We start from the raw sequence: 24,963 nt of genomic DNA on the forward strand, positions 1-24,963 counted from the left end.
GACAGGGGAAGCGAGCTCCCTAAGCGTAGCTTAGTACTTTTGCCTTTCGGTCGAAAAATTGCTAACAATCCACCCTTGTTATTTACATTCTTTTCTCCTTTTATTCTTTTACTGGTTTCTCATTTGATTGCGGCCATGCAGGAGCACTGCCTTTTAGGTGAGCAAACCGCCCCCCAGGACTTATTCTTTGTAAGCCTAGTACTTATTCTATCAGTATGTTTTGCTGAACTGCTAAGTTACAGGGACATAAACACACCAGCATCGGTTGTCAAGCGATGGTGGGGGAACAAACACAGACACACAAACATATATATATATATATATATATATATATATATATGCATACACAATGGGCTTCTTTCAGTTTCCATCTACCAAATACACTCACATGGCTTTGGTTGGCCCGAGGCTATAGTAGAAGACACTTGCCCAAGGTGCCACACAGTGGGACTGAACCCGGAACCATGTAGTTGGTAAGCAAGCTAATTACCAAACAGCCACTCCTGTGCTTATAATACATACATATATATATATATATATATATGCACACACACACACACACACAACAGGCTTGTTTCAGTTTACATCAACCAAATCCACTCACAAGCTTTGGTTGGCCCAAGGCTATAGTAAAAGACATTTGCCTAAGGTACTACACAATGGGACTGAACTCGGAACCATATGGCTGCAAAGCAAACTTCTTACCACACAGCCACTCACACACACACACACATCAAGAAGCAAGCACTCACACAGAGGCACTTACATGGACATAGTAATACATGTAAATACATACACCCGGAATTATCAGAACAATAAATACATCCATCCACAGCAACATATACTTCACTGCCAACTCCACGACTCCTTTGCTTTTTGCATTGTAGTTCCAGGTGAAAAATGCTACTTGCTTTGGAATTTGTTCACTAAACACCAAACTGCTTAATGACACAAATATATACCCATACCTTGTACAATTAAAGCACATATATCCGCAAATACACACACACACACACACAATCTGGCAGACACCGCTACTTCTACAAATACCATAAATCCTCGAGTACAATCCGCATTTTTTTCCCCAAAATTTAAAGGTCAAAATCCCTAGTGCATACTATATATGAGGTTGAAAATGAAAATTATTTTCTAAGCAATTTCCGAGTCTCTATTTGCTGTCCGGAAATGTTTATTCACACACATTTTGTGATGTCAGGTGCGAAAATACCTTAAATCATCCATAACTTGCAGTAAGCAACATTTATTAAACATTATTACTGTTATTTCTTTATTTTCTGCAAACAAAATGCACAAAAAAGCTACACGTTTGCATTATGTTATATATACAATAATAATAAAGGACGTTACCATATACATTTTTACAAACCAAGGATGTTATATAGACCTCCCTGACTCAAGTTAGAGAAGGGGTACGTATTATATACAAGGTTTAGGTTTTTCAGAGGTATAGCCCCCTGCGTATTATACTCAAGGGCAGACTATACTCGAGGATTTACGGTATCTTTAAATGGTCCTCAACATAGTGGAACCATTTGTGTCACAGTGTGTGTGTTGTGTCAGTGTAAATACCAAACATGTACACAAGAACATACCGTATACCTATTACTGCTTCTAGTAATGCAGATCAAATCAGTCTACCCTGACCTATTGGAACAGGAAGAGTTCTGCCATCAGGTTGACCGAAAACAAATCTTTTTTAATACATTGTATATAAAAGTGCATACTTCAAAGCCATGTTTTGACTGTAATTGTAAAAATCAGTTTAATCTTTTATTTCCTCTTAAATAGAGAAATATAAACTAGAGAAATCAAGAAGAAAATGTTGTCATTTTCACAACAGAAATTTCTTACATACAGAACTGTATTTTATATACTAAGCTCATAAGTACTGTGAAAAGCACTGCTGCTGGTCCCCTATAAAAGTAAAAGGCACTGATGATGGTACCATGTAAAAAGCACCAGTACACTCTGCAAAGTGGTTGGCATTAAGGATATCCAGCAGTAGAAATCAAGCCAAAACAGACAATAGAACCCAGAGCAGCTTCTGGCCTTGCCAGCTCCTGTCAAGCACTCCAACCCATGCCAGCTGAGAAAGCGGACGTTAAATGATGATGAAGTTTTATTACTGTGCGACCAAATCTCTATCTCTCTCTATATAAACGGCAGTTTGTCTGTGCGTGTTTCTGTGTGTCTGTTTGCTTGTACCCTCACCCTGACCACGGCTTTCAACCGATTCTGATGAAACTTGACACACACATAGCCCAATGTCATAATTCAAAACTAACGCAGCGAAAATTTTGAAAAGTTCACCCAGTTCTGAAAAATATCGCTAAATTCGACATGGGGTCGAGAATCAGAAACACAAACCACAAACTGTCTAGGGGACGCAACTCCACCTTTTTTAACTCTCAAAAAAATTTACCCTCATTTTTTTCCATTTTTTTGCTATTTTTTGGCTATAACTCTCTACAAATGCTTTATAGTTATTTCCCTTACAAACCTGAGCAACGCCGGGCGATACTGCTAGTATATATATAAAGCTGAAGTTGTCTGTGTATGGCAGGATTGGCAGCGTTCAACTAACACTATCTCCTCCAAGACCCTGTGGCGCAAGTTGACCAAAATTGAGAGAATGATAGAAGAAGGCTTGCTCTTCCTTCTGTAGAAGAATAAATTCAAATCGGACCATGGTAACAGCAAAAATTATTTACATCAAAAAGGTGCTTTTTTTCTATGAAAATCCCTATTTTTTACGATTTTTTGACTGCTGTGTCGCCACCTTTCGGTGTATTTCAACCAGAAAAATGTTCACTTAGAGAGAATAACAAGCTACATAATGCAAAATTTTTACTTTTCAAAAATTCCAATTCTAAAGGGTCGAAACAAACCCGAGCAATGCCGGGCGATACTGCTAGTTAACTGATAAACGTACATATCTATTCAAGGGAAATAACTCGAGGCTTCTTTAACGTTTACAATTACAAAGCAAGATAATTTCTGAATGTCAACATGGATTCAAATTTTTACACTCGTGAAACTTTACTTATACAATAGCAAAAAAATATTAACTAAACGTTTCCTTTCATTTTACAGAATTTTATTTCCCCTTGAACAATACATAAGACATCTTCATGATTTTACACCCACTTTTCTAAAGCTTACATGAATTTTGGCTGATGTGGACCATTGTCATCTTCATCATCTGATCCTTCTTGGGACCAGTATCAACCCCTTCTTCCCATGACTTTCCTCACTCTTTATCTTCTGCAGGTTCCTTCCACTTAGACCCCCCTCGACTCTTCTTTACTCACATGCTATTCTCCAGACATTCACATGTCCAGGACAGTTCAATCTTTCTTCATACAGTACTACATCTGATTTCTCTTATACTCCATTTTACTCAGTTTAATTATGTTCTACCATTGTCATTACATTAACATCACACAGCTTGTAGAGCATTTTTTCCTTCATAATTTTCAAGCCTTCACACATCTACCTTCAGTGTTTGTGTTTCCCTACTGTACACCACAAAACATCTTACACAAAGATACAATCTGCCTTTCACTAGCAGAGAATCTCCTTATCTTAGAAGTAATAGTCTCCCTGCATTTTGTCCACTCCTAGTTACCCTGTTGTAACTCTCTATTTATTTACTCTTTCTTTTCCTCATACACTTATTTGTATCTACATCCAATCAAGGGAATCTCAGCTTCCATGCCTTCCTCCTTCAGATTATCTTGCATCCCTAAATTCATCTTGCTCCAATAAGTTAATTGATCCCCAGTCTGTGTTGAGTGATATGTTTGTTCTTCATTGGGAAAATATCCTATTTCTTTACTACCCACAAGGGGCTAAACACAGAGAGGACAAACAAGGACAGACAAACGGATTAAGTCGATTATATCGACCCCAGTGCGTAACTGGTACTTATTTAATCGACCCCCGAAAGAATGAAAGGCGAAGTCGACCTCGGCAGAATTTAAACTCAGAATGTAGCGGCAGACGAAATACCTATTTTTTTACTACCCACAAGGGGCTAAACACAGAGGGGACAAACAAGGACAGACAAATGGATTAAGTCAATTACATCGACCCCAGTGCATAACTGGTACTTATTTAATCGACCCTGAAAGAATGAAAGGCAAAGTCGACCTCGGCAGATTTGAACTCAGAATGTAGCGGCAGATGAAATATCTACTTCCTTACTACCCACAAGGGACTAAACACAAAGGGGACAAACAAGGACAGACAAATGGATTAAGTTGATTATATCGACCCAAGTGCATAACTGGTACTTATTTAATCGACCCCGAAAGGATGAAAAGCAAAGTCGACCTCGGCAGAATTTGAACTCAGAACGTAGTGGCAGACGAAATACCACTAAGCATTTCACTCGGTGCGTTAACGTTTCTATCCAATATTTGCAACTAGTAACATATTCTCTTTCCCAAGTAGTATGAAGTCTATTTGGCTTTCGTGTCTGCCTGGAATAGCCATCATGGTGTTGCCCATCATGTCCATCAAAGTCATCAGCAGTGATAACAAGGTCACTGTAATTTATAAGGTACACTCTCAGAGTGGTTGGTGTTAGGAAGGGCATCCAACTGTAGAAACTCTGCCAAATCAAGATTGGAGCCTGGTACAACCATCTGGTTCGCCAGCCCTCAGTCAAAATCGTCCAACCCATGCTGGCATGGAAAGCGGACATTAAACGATGATGATGATGTAGTCTACAAGAGGGACACACACAAACATGGTCCTTTTGCTTGCCTGTCAGTCCTGATCATCATAAAATGTAGAGAGATAAAAAAAAGATGCTTTTATGTTGTCCATTATTTGCCAACAATTAATCACATACTTTCACTATCTCAATTACTTTGTCCAATTTTCTCTACATAAAAAAAAAAAAAAGTTTACTCCACTCACTTCAGCACTGATACCATCTGGAAGAATTTGTGTATGCATTGCTTTCTGAAGAGGCTAGCTGAGGCTCCATTCCATCTTACCTCTTATACTCAGTATCTCTACAATCTCTCAAGGCCTATCTTTCCCCATGTCAGATTTTACCTCATCATTTGAGAAGATTATCATCATTTCTTTTTGTCCTCTTTTCAATCCTAATTTTGACTGATCATCACAGTCTGAGTTGGTTCTTATTCAGAGTTACTCTCCTCCTCAACAAGTTGCAGACCACAGCTTATTCAATAATTTTTTTTAATCTTCCATCAACGAGACACATATAAAACTGTATATGAATATTTGTATGTTTTATATGTAATAGGCGCAGGAGTGGCTGTATGGTAAGTAGCTTGCTTACGAACCACATGGTTCCAGGTTCAGTTCCACTGCATGACACCTTGGGCAAGTGTCTTCTACTATAGCTTCGGGCCGACCAAAGCTTTGTGAGTGGATTTGGTAGACGAAAACTAAAAGAAGCCTGTCGTGTATATATATATATATATATATATATGTGTGTGTGTGTGTGTGTGTGTGTGTGTGTGTGTGTGTGTGTGTGTATGTGTGTGTGTCTGTTTTGTCCCCCATCCAACATTACTTAACAACCATTGCTGGTGTGTTTACGTCCCCATAACTTAGCTGTTCAGCAAAAGAGACCGATAGTATAAGTACTAGGCTTACAAAGAATATGTCCTGGAGTGGGTTTGCTCAACTAAAGGCGCTGCTCCAGCATGGCCACAGTCAAATGACTGAAACAAGTAAAAGAGTATTAAATTATACTTACGCGATGGTCAATATCAATGGTGAAGATTGGTTTAATACTCTCAATGTCCTCATTATTTCTCTGAGCCTGAATAATACCAAATAAAAGAAATCACGGGCATGGTTTACTTAAAATATATTTTGGTTCAAATATCAAATAATAGACATTTCCTTTTACTCTGTCATTTTTCCAAAGATTTTCCATGATTTTCATAAATTTCTGGTAATTTACAACACTTTCTCAGATACATCTTTCAATAAGTTCTAAAACTCCCCACACCATTCACTTGCTCATAACCAAGAGCTGCTTACTTATTCAGAATTTATATCAATTCACTTATTGCTAGAGTGCGTATTTCTAGCATCAATACAGATGAGTTTTAATTTTCAAAATTCATAAATCAGTTGTTCTCTTTGTTTCCATTTATGAATTCTCTTCACCCTTTTAGTAAAGCAAACTTATTTTGTAATTCCATAATTTCTACGATTTTCTAAAAATTGTTAGGCCTTTCATTATCATCATCATTTAACGTCCATTTTTCATGCTGGCAGCCCACGCTAGCATGGGTTGGATGGTTTGACTGAGGACTGGCAAGCCAGCAGGCTGCACCAGGCTCCAATATGATCTGGCAAGGTTTCTACAGCTGGATGCCCTTTCTAACACCAAGCACTCCGTGAGTGTAGAGGGTGCATTTTACGTGCTACTGGCACAGGTTCCAGGGGAGGCTGGCAACGGCCATGATTGGTTGGTGCTTTTTACGTGCCACCAGCACGAAAGCCAGTCAAGGCGGCGCTGGCATTCAGATGGTGCTTTTTACGTGCCAACAGCACGGGTATCACAGCTACAATTTCCATTTGATTTTTATTTTGATGTACTTGACTCAATAGGTCTCCTCAAGCACAAGTCAATGCATATTATACATAAAATGCTTTTTGCATGATTTTGTGATCCAAAATTAGTGGCGCACATTAAACAAAATATATTTCAAAATATATACAGTATTATTTTAGAGGAAGGAAAAACGAGAAACACAATGACAAAGACTAAACTTTTGAATATGAAAATATTTCATTTACCTTTCTGAGAGCAGAGTAACCTTCTTCATCATAGAATTTAGCCACATATGTACCTGCTGGAAGCTGGCTATGACTGTCACTAAATGTTACCTATGAAGAAGAAAAACAGTAGTAAAAAAAAGACCCAATTGTACCCTGTGTTATCTGAAACTATCTCAATCAGGGTTTTTTGCTCCTTAACTCTTTAGCATTCAGATTACTTTGTCAAATGTAATGCTTATTTATTCACATATTCTAAAATTCAACATGTATTACTTTGTAACTTTGAGATTTCAAGGATGTGACTGCTTATATTTTGAATGACATTACAGGCTAGGTGTGAGAGGCATCATTTGGCCAGTTTGAACATAGACTGTTTGGAATTTTTGGGGTGGATATGGCCAGTTTAAATGCTAAAGAGTTAAAACGCAGCACTCTTCCTAGTCTCTCTCTCTCTCTCTTTTTGTCACTCTCTGTCTTCTAACAAAAACACACATGCATGTACAAACACACACACACACACACACACACAAACACACACACATGGAATCTCAACTCTTGCTCCATGAAAAAAAACCCACCTTTACATCACCTAAATGATAATGTATAATTGATTGGATCTGCTCTAGATTATTATTGATATTTATTTTCCTACCTGCTCCCAGGAGGAACATGCTAAATAAAAATGAACCATGATAAGGTTTAAAACTAAAGGGAAGAAACTAAATGCTACAGAGCATACATTATTTGAGTAGCAATACAGTGTCAGTTATCAATAAACAAGTATAGAGTCTCATTCATATAATATTAGTGTCACAGAAATTTGGCCCATGAGGGTCTTTATTTGGTAGCTTGGGATGAGGACCAAAATTAGCTAGTTTTGTTGATGTTTAACAATTCATCAGGATTCACTCAACCTTCATCTGTTGAAGATAATAAATAGAAGGTTCCTTATCAAAATGTAAACAGCTCATTTACATAATGGCACAAAGTTAAGAGCTAACAATAATATTTTGATTTCTACTTTCCTAAACATAATTAATTGATGCTAATTTCAGTATCACTCAATAAAAAAGTCAAGCATCAAACATGCAATGAGCTAGACATGAATATTTACAAAAAAATAGATAATTTACCTGATATTGGTTAGCTATAGTGGTTTTCGTAGCAGGAACTGGTTTACCATTAATGTCAGCATACAGATTAATGTTCTACAATAAAATAATATTCATATCTGATCAATGAGTTCCATTTTCACATCGTAATACAAACTTAATCTGAAAAGTTGACAAGAGCCTACAGCCAATTCAAAATATAAAGAATGTATGAAGACAGTTATACCAATTGTGGAAAGATCAAGAATTATGAAATAGGAGGATGTGCAACCAATGCACAATGGAGAAGTCTGTATGTGGTTGCTCAAAAACTAGGAATAGCAACTGAAACTTTGAATTACACTTTACTACATCATCATCATCGTTCAATGTCCATTTTTCCATGCTAGCATGGGTTGGACAGTTCAACCGGGGTCTGGGAAGCCAGCACGCTGCACCAGGCTCCTGTTTGATCTGGCAGTGTTTCTACAGCTGGATGCCCTTCCTAATGCCAACCACTCCGTGAATGTAGTGGGTGCTTTTTACGTGCCACCGGCACAGGTGCCAGGGGAGGCTGGCAATGGCCACGATCAGTTGGTGCTTTTTACATGCCACCAGCACAGAAGCCAGTCAATGCAGCGCTGGCATCGGCCACGTTCGGATGGTGCTTTTTACTTGCCACCAGCATAGGTATCACAACCACAATTTCCATTTGATTTTTATTTTGATGTACTTGACTCAATAGGTCTCCTCAAGCACAGCAGGTCGCCCTACGATCCAAGGTTAGCACAGCAGGCCGTCGGGGCACATTAAATAATGTCATCCAAGATACTTCCAATAAAATGCTGGAAAGCCTTTGTAAATTTGTTCCATCAAAGCTCACTTACTATAGACGTCAACAACAACCATTTCTCATTAAATAACAACAGCGTATTCAAAGAGGTCATCTCCCTCCTCCTACCATCAACTGCATCATCATTATCCTACTTTTTTACTTGTTTCAGTCATTTGACTGTGGCCATACTGGAGCATCAACTTTAGTTGAGCAAATCAACGCCAGGACTTATTCTTTGGAAGCCTAGTACTTATTTTATCGGTCTCTTTTGCTGAACCGCTAAGTTACGGGGATGTAAACACACCACCACCGGTTGTCAAGCGATGTTGAGGGGGTCAAACAGACACCCAAACATACACACACACATACATACATATATATACATACATATATATATATATATATATATATACATATATATGACAGGCTTCTTTCAGTTTCCGTCTACAAAATCCACTCACAAGGCTTTGGTCGGCCCAATTCTACAGTAGAAAACACTTGCCCAAGGTGCCACACAGTGGGAATGAACCTGGAACCATGTGGTTGGTAAGTAAGCTACTTACCACACAGCCACTTCTGTGCCTACTGCTAAGATCCTTCTCCCTTCCCTGACTTGTGCACCAATGGCCATCTCCCACCCTTGTATCCCTCACTCCCTCCATTCGCCCTTCAACCCTATCCAATTTGTATAGATGTTGCTCACCTCCCACTATCCCATTTCCCTATCTCTTCCCCCACCATACACTCTTACAAACCCCTACTCACACACACTCCAAGCTTCTCTCTCCCATTCATTACTACTCATCCCCATACCCTGAGGTTCCACCTGGACACCCCATCACCACTATGAATCTCATTGGAGATACCACCAATTTATTGTCATTCTCTCTTCTAAATGCAAGTAGCCATGTAGCTCCCCTACAAGTACCTGCTCTAATTAAACCTTTTCTCAAATACTTTACCCACCCTTCATCTAACATAAAGACACACTCCCCACTCCTTGGGTTTTGTAGATGTGTGAGCTACAAGGCAACCTCAATAGTGTCAGTGACACACAAAAAAAAAACATTGTAAAGTGGTTGTCATTAGGAAGGGCGCCAAGTCATAGAAACCTTGTCAAAGTAGATACTGGAGCACTAAGTAGTCCTTGGACCCATTAGATCCTGTCAAATCATCGAACCCATGCCATCACAGAACATGGACATTGAATGATAATGATGCGACATGATACGCACGTACGCACGCATGTGTGTGTGTGTGTGTATTGTAGATTTAATATTTTAACAAAGATATTTTGCCTTTGCTAATTCAATAGCTCATCTGAAGTAATCATTTTGAATCTGTAAACACAACTGAGATATTTCAAAATATTCTCTTGTGGTTCCTCTAATTCTTTGAAATATTTGACATCATACACTGTGGAGAGATTATTTTGACTTATGAATTAAATTTAATCCAAAGGTTGACATCACAAAGAAATATCTTGAAATAACTGTGTTTCATCATCATCATCATCATCATTTAGCGTCCGCTTTCCATGCTAGCATGGGTTGGACGGCTCAACTGGGGTCTGGGAGGCCAGAAGGCTGCACCAAGCCCAGTCTGATCTGGCAATGCTTCTATGGCTGGATGCCCTTCCAGATTCAAATGCATGTACATATATATGAGTAGAAAGACAGAAAAATAACAACATGTATAAAGAACGTATTTACATGAAAATTTGCATGTTGAAAAAATTCCATTTGCTGCACCCAATGTAAAGTATAGACACATAAGAGGTGCAGTGGAGTCACAGGTAGATTAACAGATAAAGACGTCTTTGTATGTGGCAGATGTGCAGGAACAATAAGCGCTAAGAGTACATGGGACTTAGATTCTCTCAAATGCCCAGGAGGCTCGCTTGAAGTTGTAGATAGTTTCTGTTACCTAGGTGACCAAATTAGCTCTGAAAGTATTGTTTCTAGAGTGGAGGAAGTTCAGAGAGCTACTACCTCTGTCAGCAGCAAAAGGACTCCCTCTCAGAGTGAAAGGTGGACTGTATAATGCTTGTGTGCAAACAGCTATACTTCATGGTAGTGAGACATGGGCTCTGAATACAGAAGACATGCATAGACTGGAGGGAAAAGAATGCATTTGGATATGCTCTGTTGGATATGCAACATCAGTGTGCATGTACGACAAAGTGCAAATGTATTGAGAAAAAGTTGGGCATAAGAGGAATAAAATGTAGCATGCAAGAGAGAAGGCTACATTGGTGAAGACACGTGATGCATACGAATAAGGACGGCTGCATAAAGTGCTGATCACTGAAAGTGGATGGTACCTGCTGAAGAGGAAGACCCAGGAAGACATGGGATGAAGTGGTAAGGACCGATCTCAGGATGTTGGGCCTCACAGAGGAAATGACAATGGACCGAGATGTCTGGTGATATGAGATTCTTGAGAAGACCTATCCACATCAGCAAAATTGAGTTCTAGAAGTGCTGTGTGTCCCACCAGTAGAAGGTCAGTTGCATACTGGACATTTGCATCCCTGTGTACCAGACAATTGCATCCCTGAACAAATGTGTACCTCGGGTAATATTTTTATCATAAAAAAAAAATGTTTTACATGTTTACTTTCTCTAAATACACTTATTTTTTTCAGAAGTATACTTTCCAACAGTTGCTCATTACAGCTCGTTAATCAAATACATAGTTACCATAATTACACACCAACACAAACGGTATGTTCTTTGTTAAAGCAAAAGAAATTTAAGCTAGCAATTTTAATTAAATCAAGCAGTGTGAACTGTGAACGTCTAATACATTACTCTTTACTCTCTTTTACTCTTTTACTTGTTTCAGTCATTTGATTGTGGCCATGCTGGAGCACCGCCTTTAGTCGAGCAAATCGACCTCAGGACTTATTCTTTGGAAGCCTAGTACTTGTGCTATCGGCCTCTTTTGCTGAACCCCTAAGTTACGGGGATGTAAACATACCAGCATCAGTTGTCAAGCGATGTTGAGGGGGACAAACAGGCACACAAACATATACACACACATATATACACATATATGACGGGCTTCTTTCAGTTTCTGTAAACCAAATCCACTCACAAGGCTTTGGTCACCCGAGGCTATAGTAAAAGACACTTGCCCAAAGTTTTATTTGAAACCCATGGCTAAGTTTAGAAAATCTAACACTGGTGGAAAGATATTTGTTGACGAGGAAAGTTACAGCTACCACTATCATGAGAAAAATGCTGATGAAACAAAAACATACTAGAGACATGTAGAGTGATCTTGCGAAGCAAGAAAAAGTACAGTGAATGACTCAGTCATGACACAATGTAATGAACATAACCATGGATCCTCAGCTGCCAAAGTCAGACCACAAGAAGTTATGTCCGAGTTAAAAACTACTTCAATTTCAGTATGTGGACCAGCAAGAAGTCTTATTGGATCTATGATTACTAATGAAGATCAGTTTTCAATTACCCACATGCCCTCTTTATCATCAATGGGAAGAAATGTACATCGATGGAGACAAAAAGCACAAAAACGCACCAATTCCACAGCAAAGAAATAATTTCAAGACACCGGAATCCTATTGTTTTCTTACAACTGGAGAGAAATTCCTTGCATTTGATTCTGGCATCAATGATGAGAATAGAATACTAATATTTGCAATGGAAGATGGCTTAGAAAATTTGATAAATTTCACTAACTGGGCAGCAGATGGTACCTTTAAAATCAGTCCATCAATATATTATCAGCTCTATTGTACCCACATCCAAGAAGGTACATTTAGTATTCCCAGAGTTTTTGCCCTTATTCCAAGTAAGACAAAGGAAATATGTTCATCTATTCACATATTTGTTGCAACCCAAACCGTAACTTAATCCAAAATCTTTTCTGACTAACTTTGAAATAGGAGCTCAGAAAGGTTTTGTAGAAAAGTTTCGGAGTGGTTGGCGCTAGGAAAGGCATCCAGCTGTAGAAACTCTGCCAGATTAGATTGGAGCCTGGTGCAGCCATCTGGTTTGCTAGACCTTAGTCAAATCGTCCAACCCATGCTAGCATGGAAAGCGGACATTAAACGATCATGATTTCCAGAAGTAACAATAAGTTCATGTCTCTTTCATTTATCTTAAGTCTATTTTTAACACAATCTGTGACCTAGGATTAAGACAATGGTACAGAGAAGATGAAGTATTCAATTTGAAAATTAAATGTTTTTCCACATTATCATTTCTTCCTTTTATTGACTTGTCCGATGACTGTGATTTGACTCCAGAATTTACTGCCTATTTTGAAACGGCATACACTGACCAAGCAAGAAGCCAGAAAGGGATAAGGATGGAATCAATTTTTTCTATAGAGTCTTGGAATGTTCAAGAAAGGGTTATAAGTCAGTTGCCTAGATCTAATAACAGCTTAAGATTGCACAATGCTTTGCAATATTCTTTATCATGTTAACACCCTTCAATTTGGAAATTGATTGAGACACTGAAAAAGGAGGTGGCTATTGCCTTAAAGAAAAATAGGGACTGTGAAAGAGGAATTCTAGTACAACAAAAAGTAAAACTGCATCTAAGAGAATCATGGCATTATTAGATAAGTATACTCCTGAAAACAAGATAAATTTCTTGAAAGGAATAGCTCACAACATTCATACCTTTTGGTTTATTTGTGAAATTACAATAAATTTTAAATCTTGAAATGTTTTGTAAGAATGTTAATCTGTTTCAATTTTTTTATCAAAAATAAACTTGTAAATTTTGAACTCCTTTATTTCTTTTATTCCTTTTTTTATTATTTATTACCTATTCTCTTGTTTAGATTTAGTAAATGTGTTTATTTACAATTAGCTTTGATAATCAACTGTTCCAAATAAACAAAATATACACCTGAAAAAAAGATAAATAAAATTTCAAAATAATACAAGGACACAACTGTCCAGGGATGCAATTGTCTGGGATGCAAATGCCCAGTACGCAACTGTCCTAGAACCGTGTCCCACTTACACATAAGAAAACTTGTCACACATCCTACCACAACAAACCAAACTACAACTCTTCTCTTCCTCACTTTTCCACTTCATGCACTATGCTTACCTCCCCATCCCCAATCCTGTCCTCTTGGCCCTCTCTCTACATCATTGCTATCCATTAGCCCTCAATCTGTATGTGCCACCCACATGTAACAAGAAAACTTTTCACACACCCTACCTCAACAAACCAATCTGCATCTCTTCTCTTCCTCACATTTCCTCCAGTATGCACTATACCAACCATGGAGGCGCAATGGCCCAGTGGTTAGGGCAGCGGACTCGCGGTCATAGGATCGCGGTTTCGATTCCCAGACCGGGCGTTGTGAGTGTTTATTGATCGAAAACACCTAAAAGCTCCACGAGGCTCCGGCAGAGGATGGTGGTGATCCCTGCTGTACTCTTTCACCACAACTTTCTCTCACTCTTACTTCCTGTTTCTGTTGTACCTGTATTTCAAGGGACTGGCCTTGTCACTCTCTGTGTCACGCTGAATATCCCCGAGAACTACATTAAGGGTGCACGTGTCTGTCGAGTGCTCAGCCACTTACATGTTAATTTCATGAGCAGGCTGTTCCGTTGATTCGGATCAACCGGAACCCTCATCATTGTAACCGATGGAGTGCTTCCCACTATACCAACCTCTCACTCCCCAATCCTGTCCTCACAGCCCAGTTTTTCTATATCGTTGCTATTCGGTAGCCAAACCCCCTACTCTATATACCCAGGTTTTCACCACTTACTTTTCCTCCCCACTCTCTAATCACGCTTCTTTGGCAATATCCTGCCTCTTATATTATGCCCTTCGAACCTCAAAGAACTTGCCACCATCTATATCTCTCTCTCTGCCTTTACTTAACCATCCCATTTTTATTCTGATCCCCGTCCTTTGTGAGTATACCTGGCACTTTGCCACCATCTCTATCCTGCTATCTCTCACTCTCTCTCTCTCTCTCTCCCCTTCTCCTGCACTTCCCTCAGGTTGGATAACCATGTATTTCCTTTACAGTAGCACACTTGTTTCTGTCCTCATTCCTTCTTTCTCTCTGGCCAGGTAATCTTGTACCTCCTCTACAGCAAGACACCTGTTTCTGTCTCTCTGTCTCACTATAACCTTTCATCATCTGATATGAGATCACCTCCTCCAATGCCCCCTCCCCTCTCAAAAGATTTTTGTCTTGCAGGTTACTTGATGACCCTATCAGTGCAGGTGCCACTTTAAAAACATCCCGTCCACACTGTAAAGTGGTTGACGTTAGGAAGGGCATCCAGCTGTAAAAACCTTGTCAAAACTGACCTCACTTGTGCTCGTGCCATGTAAAAAGCACTAAGTCCACTCTGCTGAGTGGTTAGTGTTAGGAAGAGCATCCAGCTATAAAAATCCTGCCAAAACAGTCAAAGTCTGGTGCAGGCTTCTGCTTGGCCGGCTCCTGTCAAACTGTCCCACCCATGGCAGCAAAGGAGGCAGATGTTAAACGATGATGATGATAATGATGGTGAATCAAGCCTCATCTTTACAGCTGTTTTGGATAATTGATGACTGGTTGATATATCCAATATTAAGCTGATATTGTTATACATAAAAGCAAAGGAACAGTATTAACACCATCATCATCATCATCATCATTTAACATCCGTCTTCCATGCTAAAATGGGTTGGATGGTTTGACCGGAGTCTGGGAATCCAGGAGGCTGCACCAGGCTCCAGTCTGATCTGGCAGTGTTTCTACAGCTTGATGCCCTTCCTAACACCAACCACTCCGTGAGTGTAGTAGGTACTTTTTACATGCCACCAGCACAGGTGCCAGAGGAGGCTGGCAATGGCCACGATCGATTGGTGCTTTTTACATGTCACCAGCACGGATGCCAGAAGCATAGATTTTGATAGCTCTGGGCAGCAAAGTCTATAATGGATTCATATAATATTTAGTCAATAATTTTAGTAGATGCATACAAATAAAACTTACTGTCAAATCATTTTTACAAGTCAATGAGAACTGTACAATGAAAATGGTTTCTGAGGAAGTTGTTGCCTCAGGAGTTGTGTACACTTGAGGAGTGACTGTTGGTCCAAGACATGTATCCCCTACAAAAGACAAAATACGTAATAAAAGTTGTAGAAAAAAAACAATATAAAGAACAAAATTGTGGCTATGTAATCAATAAATAAAGCTAAACACAAATGTGTAATCTGGCAAAGAATCTAATTTTCATTTTATTCATCATGGAAACTTTCTTTTGTCTTTCGGGTTGCAAGGAGACCCCAGAAATGTTGGTGTCACAAAATGTACTCAGGACACTCTGTAAGTGATTGGTAAATTGAAGTGAACAGCAATACTGTAGGGCTTGAGAGGAATCTTTGGTCTTACTGACAGCAAGACAACCTCTGTACTGTTGATGCCACAAAAAAATGCACCCAGTATACACTGTAAAGTGGTTCCAAAGGGCATCCGGTCATAGAAACCATGATGAAACTAAGATATTGGAGCAAGATGTGGTCCTCCAATTCACTGGATCTTGCTGAACCATCCAGCCCTTGCCACCATGAAAAACAGACACAAAATGATGATCATGATAATATTTTAATATGGGATTAACAAAAGAACAGAGGAGGATTAACTCTGTTAATTAATGAGAAATTTCTCTTTTTATTAATTGTTTAGCCCTTGAAAGGACAATGCCTCTAGATTTCTCAAGCTTCATCAGTATTGCAGTAGCACATCACCTCCCTTTCATTTCAGCTTGGTTTCTCTAAGGGCATTCTTCACTAAATGTCTGAGGTGGCTAGAATGTTCACTATGAAAAAATTAGAGCTCAGAGTGAAACCCATCAACATACTTATGAAATGCATAGAATGATGGTAAATGACCCTTGTTACAACTTTTACTTCCTCAAGCAATGTTTAACATGTTGGTTCCAGTAGGGGAAATATAAGCTAAACTAAACTATTCTGTATAATTGTTCAACTTGTGAGAAATAGCAGGCAAATCTCCCTCATATCACACAACCATCTTAAAAATTGGGAAGACACATTGGATAATGAAGTCTTTTATGTAGATAACGTACAGTATGCTTAAAAAAATGTGCAGAGATAATTCTAGAGGATTGCAACTCAGAGTAGGGACTAAATAAAACATCAGGAATAAAGTTTTGTAGGACATAAAAGGAATGAGAAGAGGGAGAGAAAAAGTGTAGAGCTATCACAATTGCTCCAAAAATTGGGCCCCACTAACACCAAGGGTCTCTTCTGGTAAAAAAAATATACTTAATATAGCTAATACCACATTCCAAAGGGTGGGTGGTCCATCTCTTCAGTGCCAGAACATACAAGGGGTGTTTGTTAAAGATTTCCCCTGACCCACTTCCAGTTATTGAAGGTATAACCATGTCTCTACAGGTCACATTGTATTTTTTTGGATTTCCACTAGTATTCATTTGTCTTTTACAGCTGCTGAAGTCAACTAATGTGTTATAAGGGAGGCAGTTCAGATCAGTGATCAAGTTCTTATATTTAAAAGGTTGTATACCAAAAGAGACTTTCAATGAGATGAAAGAAGCTTATTGGTGATGATGCACCATCATATGACGTAGTTAAGCACTGGCATCACCAGTTCAAATGTGGTCGGACATTGATGAAAACTACTCCTATTCCTGGATGACCACAATCCACCATTATGCCCTTCCATAAAGTGGAAGCTGACATATTGGAGAATCACCACATAACTATTCAGCAACTAGCCCAAGAAGTGAAGATAAGTGTAGAGTCTGTGGGAAAAAAAAATCCTCCATGACACATGCAGAAATTGTCTGCACAATGGATTCCCTGGATGCTCACACCATTTCAAAAGCAGGAACGAGTCAATTGCTCCCAGGCTCTTTTGGCAATATGCCAAGAAAACGAGGAGGTCTTTTTTGGTAGACTTATCACACAGGATGAAACATAGGTCCGTCACTATGATCCTAAGACTAAAGTCCAGTTGAAGCAATGGAAGCATGATAACTCACCACCTCCAAAAAAGGCTCGTGTCCAATCTACAGAAGGCAAGATGATGCTCAGTCTTTTGGGACCAGTGTGGAGTAGTGATGATAGAATTTCTGGCAAAGGGCACCACAATTAATGGGGCATATTATGCTGCTCTGCTGCATAAATTGCAGGATGCCATCAAAGCAGAGAGGCGTAGTATGCTGACCAAAGGAGTCCACCTCCTCTAAGACAATGTCCCAGTTCACAATGCTTACGCTGCCCAGATGAAAGCACACTCCAGTGGCTATGAAATCCTTCCTCATCCCTTTACTCTCCAGACCTCGCACCATCTGGCTTACACTTCTTTCCAACCTGAAGTTTTTTTTTTTTTTGAAGGGGAAGCACATTTTGGATGATGATGAACTTATTTCCATAATAAAGTCTTGGCTCCAGAACAACCTGCCAATTTCTACAGATGAGATCTTCACAGCTGCATAAAGCAATGGGAGAAGTGTGTCATCATTGGTGGTAGCTATAAAGAAGGCTAATAATTATGCCAAGTTTCATTTATCCCAGTCCTTGGGAAATGGATCAGGGGAAATCTTTAATGACTGCACCTCAGACTTCATCTCCCAGCAATTATTAACACTCTACATAGCTCAGTTGCTGACTACAACAGAGTATTGTTCCCACATCTGGGACAATGCTGTTGCTGTACACAAAGACAATTTAAATCCATTCAGAAAAGGTCACTGAAATGATTGGGGTAAAGTCATTCACAGATATGCCCCAACCTCTGGCCCACAGACAAAATATAGCTTCTCTCTACTTTTCAACAGCTACTACAATGGCTTCTACTCCACAAAATTGCCACATCCACTCAGGCTTTCCTACCTCATTTATTGCTCTTCCTCTGTGGAAGAGTATGGCTTAGTGGTTAGCGTGTTGGACTCATGATCATAAGATCATGGTTTTGGTTCCTGGACTGGGCAATGCATTGTGTTCTTGAGCAAAACACTTCATTTCACATTGCTTCAGTCCACTGAGCTGGTAAAATTGAGTATCCCTGCGACAGACCAGCACCCCATCCAGTGGCGAATGTACAGGGTGCAATAGGTAAACTGTTGCCATTTTATACTTTTAATTTTGCGCATGCGCATGGTTTTTGATTTTGTCAACTACACAGTATAGTAAAGTCAGTTGGGCACCATCTGTGAGAAAAACAGCACCATGAAGCAATTCACTCTACTAGAAATTTGGAAATGACATGCTGTACTGCTTGGCATTCACGTCAGAAGCTCCAATATGAACATTTCAAAGTGTTTGGGTATCATTCTGGGGACATGTACTGAGAGTGATAAAAGCCAAACATCCAGTTTGTCATGGTGTTTGGAGTGATCACTAGTGATGGCAACATTATACCCCCATTCATCTTCCCACATGACCTTAGACTCAACACAAAGGCCTACATCAAGTACATGGAGGAGGTAGTGTTGCCCTGGGTGAAGAGGGTGGCTGCTGGAAGAACCTATCTTTGGCAACAGGACTCAGCACCGTGCCACAAAAGCAGGTGAACCCAGTCATGGCTGTCAGAAAATTTCTGCAACCACATCACTCCTAATATCTGGCCACCTAACTCCCTAGACTGCAACCCCCTTGATTATAATGTGTGTAGCACATATGAATGAGACCAACAAAACGCCTTGTAATACTAAAAATGAACTGATGGCAAAGATTATGACAACATTCACCAACTTAAACATGGAGACTGCCCGAAAGAGTTGCAGGAGATTCCGAATTTGTCCGGAGGCCATGGTTGAAGCAAATGGTGATTTTATTGAATAAATTCACTCTTTATTATTTTAAGCACATCAATACATAACTCTACAGAGCAATATGTGACAATTCTGCAAACATATTGGGTTCATTACAGCATAATCCCAACGATGCAAAAAAATTAATTGCACTTTCATTAATCATCATATTAATAGAAATTTCCTGTACGACACAATTCCCCTCAATCAACTCATCAATATTAACTATGACCATCCCAACTTCCTTTATAGATATCCAGATCTACATTATTTAATGTCCATTGTAGAGCAGTGGGTTCTCAACTGTTTTTAAAAACATAATTCAAGGACTGAAATACACATTATTCATAATGAAGAAAAGCAAGTTTTGTATGTATGTATATATATATATATATATATATATATATATATATATATATATACATATATATATATATCGTTTTTGTTTTTTCTTTTAGAAAAACATAAATCCAGAGAAGAAACACACTCCAAGAAGTAGAGTAGTCTATATTTATTACTGGTGAAGGCCGGTTTACAGGTAGATCCTAAGACTGTTGGCTTATGGCCGCTTTAAAATATGGATGGGGAAACGTGGGAGATAATCTCCATTTTTTATATCTATCGTTTCCCTTCCATATTTTAAAGAGTCCATAGGCCAACAAGTCTTAGGGTCTGAAGATACGCTATGAAGGTACCCTCTATGGCGAGAAACCCAGGGTAACCCTATAAACCGGCCTACACCAGTAATATACATATATATATAGGCGGGCCTGGCGCACAGTCACCCCACACACACACATACTGACCTTTCCGATTTTTTTTTCACCGGATTCCTATCTTTCTGCGCCAGATCTGCCTATATATATATATATAGTCGTCTAAGAACCCATAAGTCAGAAAAAACAAGCACCCGTATATTTGTCAACAGTGGGTGTGTTCATTATAACCAATCGATTTCATACACGAGCTTGGACAAAATTGGTTGAAAAGGAACTATAATGTTAGATCGAACAAAAATTACAGATATACATACAGGTGTGAATGCATACATTTTCATGTATGCATGTATGTGTGTAATTTTTATTCAATGTAATATATACATAAAAAGAAAATTACTCTCCCCAGACACAACAGAATATGCTTCAACACACGAACTCATTTAAAGAATCTTGCAAACCAAATCCCAAAACGAAATATCGTATCAGTATATTTTTCCTTTTATCATCAGTACAATTTTTTTTTTTAATATTAGAATCACAATGGTAAAATACTTCATAGTAGGTTAAGTAATCACACAGAGGCCTGTATATAATAATAATAACAATAATAATAATAATAATAATAATGATGATGAAATTATTGTATACAGTGCTAATGTGCACCACAAGTATATAGATATGCAATTAAAATACGAGTATTTTTTTACAGAATATTAGAGAAATAAAATGCTTTAATATAAATCGGATCAATAAAATATAACAAACATTTGAGTCAGGTTATAAAAATTAGAATTTCCAAGACGAAAAACCTAGATTAAAACTGATCACTAAGCTTAATCTCATTTCATCCCCATTTTTTAAATTCAATTATTTAAAAAGCTATTCTAAGTCTGTTACGTTATCTTCATTGATTTGTAGGCGTAAAGATAAATTAAATTCTAAATGTTCCAGCCAGAGATCACTTATAATTAGATTTATGTTATATTAAATTGGCAATAAATCCCGCATCCTAAGCGATGTTTGAAACTAGCAGACAGCTGCCACCAAACAAATATTTCAGGGAGTTTAGAAAACGCCACGTCAACAATCATCGTCTGGTTAAGACAGTTTTACTTTCAAACAATCTGTAATGAAATAATCATCATTCCCTTTTTTTTTTTTTTTTACCTTTTTCTAAATAGAAATATCTCTTAATATGTAAATAAATAAATTCAACGAACCTGAAGCGAATAAAGGTAGAAGCAGAAGCAAAGAAAAGATTGAGACGGTCATCGTTGAGGGAAGTTGAGAAGCCATCTTGATGCGAAAGGAAGGGGAACAAATGGTTTTTCACTTTTATACAGCAAATACTACAGGCAAGTCAGGGTAGATAACTGTGGATTTATCAGATTGTCTCCTCTTGAAAATATATTAATTTATTTGTTTGTTTCTTTCTTTGTTTGTTTGTTTATTTATTTATGTATTTATTTATGTATTTATTTATGTATTTATTTATCAAATGCAAAGCAAATTACTCTAGTCAACAGCCAATTTTCATCAGGGATATTATATGGTGTTTTATATGTAGTTTTGTCAGCAGATTTCAAAAATGTAATCGGTTTCCTTCTATCGGGCACAGTTTTTCGGATGAGATAAGAGAGAGGTATATAACTCCCATCAGCAGTATCGCTACACGTAAACGTCTTATACAGGTAAATTCTGATTTTTGTTTTATAACTATTTGTATTCATTTTGTAATTTTATGTTTTCATAAGCTTTTCTTTTCATAAATTTTACTTTCTGTTTAAGGTGCCAAATCATCATCATCATCATCAAATTCTACTCAGAATATCAAGGCATTGCAAGAACAGTCCGGATATATTTTGTCATGTCTGTGGTTCATTTACCACCAAAACCCAGCAACGTGCCATCACAAGTGAGATCAAGAAGATCTACCAGTTATATTTTGGCTGCTCTCTTGGGGATCAAGATAAGGGTCCCGCACATCATCTGCTCAGCTTGTTCAAATGGACTAAGGGATTGGCTAAATAAGAGGAAGAGAGCAATGCCGTTTGTAATGCCTATGATATGGAGAGAGCCAAAGGATCATTTCTTGGACTGTTATTTCTGCAACGATAATGTTTGTGAGTTTACTGTAAAGACAAAGCATAAGATTGTGTATCCGAACTTGGAATCAGCAAGAAGACCAGTATCACACAACGATGATGATCTTCCTATTCCAATACCACCAGAAAATGACGTTCAGATGTCTGACGAAGATGTATTTCCTGAAGAAAATACTACTACTGTGGAAGACACCGAAGTGGATGCAGATTTCACGATTGAAAATGAAGACGTACCACAGAAATTTTCTCAAGGAGAGTTAAATGATTTAGTTAGAAACTTGTCATTGTCGAAGGATAAAGCTGAACTATTACCATCTCGCCTAGAAGAAAAGTGTTTGCTTAAGCAAGATGTTTGTATTACTTATTTCAGGAAGAGAAATAGGGATCTGATTTCATGCTTCTCTGTTGATGGACCACTTTGTTTCAGTAATAACACTGATGAGTTATTTCGCTGTTTGTTCTAAGAGCATGTTCCAGCTGAATGGCGCTTATTCATTGATTCATCTAAGAGAAGCCTCAAGGCAGTACTACTACACAATAAGAAACCATCCATTCCCATAGGACATTCGATGCACATGAAGGGTTGTTACAAAAACATGCAAGTACCCCTCAATGCCTTAAAGTATACAAACTACAGCTGGAAAATATGTGGAGACTTTAAAGGTGATTGGAATGTTGATGGTAATGCAATCTGGGTTCACAAAATATTGTTGCTTTTTTATGCCCATGGGACAGCCGTGCAACTAACAAGCACTATGTGCAATCAGAGTGGCCTTTGCGAAAATCATATGAGCCGGGCATATTCATAGGTCCACAGATAAAAGAACTCCTGAAGGGCAACCACTTCCTCACAGCACTGGATGAGACTGAGCTTAAAGTCTGGCAATCCTTCAAATGTCTCTGTGAAAATTTCCTAAGCAACAAGAGATCTCTAGAGTTTAGAAATGGAGTGAAATGTCTTCTAGACTCCTACGCTGCAATGGGCTGTCGGATGTCCATTTCCTTGATTCACTTCTGGACATTTTTGCAGAGAACCTTGGAGCAGTGTCTGATGAGCAAGGGGAACGCTTTCATCAAGATATTGCATCGATGGAACAACGATATCAAGGGTTTTGGAATGCAGGAATGTTAGCTGACTACTGTTGGATGTCATACAGGGATGAACCTGAGACAAAACACCATAGAAAGTCCAAATCCCAAAGATTTTAAGTTGTTATGCATTTGAATGTATTCTAACTTATATGTAGACAATAATTTTAATTTTGTACAATAAAAAGCCATGAGATTATCGTATCTTGTGTTCAATATACTTTATATAGAAATGCTTTACTTATCCTATAAGATAAAACAGCAAGTATCATTAACATGAAAGTGTGACCTGATTGAGGAAATCGGACTTCAGATTCGTAATCAGCATCAAAAATTAACCCAGAAAAGTCAATCAGCAACTCTGATAATTAAAAAAAGGTTCATTTTGTTGACTAGTGTTTTTTTTTTAAGGTGACAGAGAGATTATAGATACACATTGTAGATTTAAAAACTGTATTCTCAAGGCTACATAGGGAACCTTTACTTTGCCACATTGAACTGCAAGAAATAGCAACGAAGTTACTTTTGAAATACATCCTAAACGAAGTGGACATTGTCGGGACGCGTTGGATTATAAATTTTCTCCTTCAAATCTGGCCTGGGGCTAAACAGCAATAACGGCGACTTCGGCAACCACGACCACGACGTCTAGGCCGTCATCAACATCAATATCGTCATCATCGGTCATCATCATAACCAGCAGCAGCATCACCACCACCACCACCATCGCCATAAGTCAACATCACCATCTGTACTCAGGTTGGCAACTCAATATTTATATACTTTTTTCTTGTAGCTTTATCTGCTTCAAGTTCGAGTGTTAAAAACGAATTCACGTCTCTACAAGTTTTAAAATTCTTATGACGTGTTCAGTTTTTCGTGAACCCCCACCCCGTTTTGACAGGGTGCGGTTCAATCTTTAATTCATGTTTAAAGATAGGCTTACACCCTAGCCTAGCTAGAATGTGTGCCGCCTGGAGCAGCCCTTCCTTTTGCTGCTCCCGGGCGCCACAAAAAACACATATTGGATCTTTTCGGTTTGACCGGCAGTTTTTAAAATAATTCCCACGTAACTAAACACTTTTAAACTTCGTATACTGGTAGAATGTGTTTGTAAAACATCTTTTTCTCTTGGCTTTATTGAGAAAATTCTATATTTTGTAAGATATTTGTTGGGTTTTTTTTTTCAATTTCTGCAATTTCAACCAATCAATGACGTCTATTGAGGTGAAAACATTCTGTGCCGTATGAATATGTCTCTCGTTTAAGAAACAGATTGGGTTTTATTTACATTTCTGAAGAAAAAAAGATACCCTTCCCCCCACCCCTAACCCTAAAACAGATTGAAATGCAATTGATCGATACTAGGGTCATAATTATGGGTGACAATTTCATATGACTCCGCTACAAAAAACTGCCGTTCAAACCGAAATGATCCCACATATTGCCTCCAGCAGACCCAAGAATGGTGCCCCTTTAAAAGTGCCTTCCAGGGCGGACCGCCTCTATCGCCCCC

At 38.5% G+C, this 24,963-nt stretch overlaps 1 protein-coding gene across 1 annotated transcript in view; it reads right to left on the reverse strand.

The window, feature by feature from the left end:
- LOC115210773 (translocon-associated protein subunit delta) overlaps positions 1-21,629 on the reverse strand; it is a 26,748-nt gene extending 5,119 nt beyond the window's left edge. The window contains exons 1-5 of the mRNA XM_029779493.2: positions 21,474-21,629; positions 15,724-15,842; positions 7,932-8,006; positions 6,817-6,906; positions 5,762-5,827 (exon numbers count right to left, since the gene is read on the reverse strand). Of these exons, the coding sequence (XP_029635353.1) occupies positions 5,762-5,827; positions 6,817-6,906; positions 7,932-8,006; positions 15,724-15,842; positions 21,474-21,549 (426 nt within the window). The 5' untranslated portion in view covers positions 21,550-21,629. The remainder of the gene's footprint in view (positions 1-5,761; positions 5,828-6,816; positions 6,907-7,931; positions 8,007-15,723; positions 15,843-21,473) is intronic.
- Between the last annotated feature and the right edge of the window lie 3,334 nt (positions 21,630-24,963).

Source organism: Octopus sinensis, linkage group LG4, assembly GCF_006345805.1.
Source record: "Octopus sinensis linkage group LG4, ASM634580v1, whole genome shotgun sequence".
NCBI lineage: Eukaryota > Metazoa > Mollusca > Cephalopoda > Octopoda > Octopodidae > Octopus > Octopus sinensis.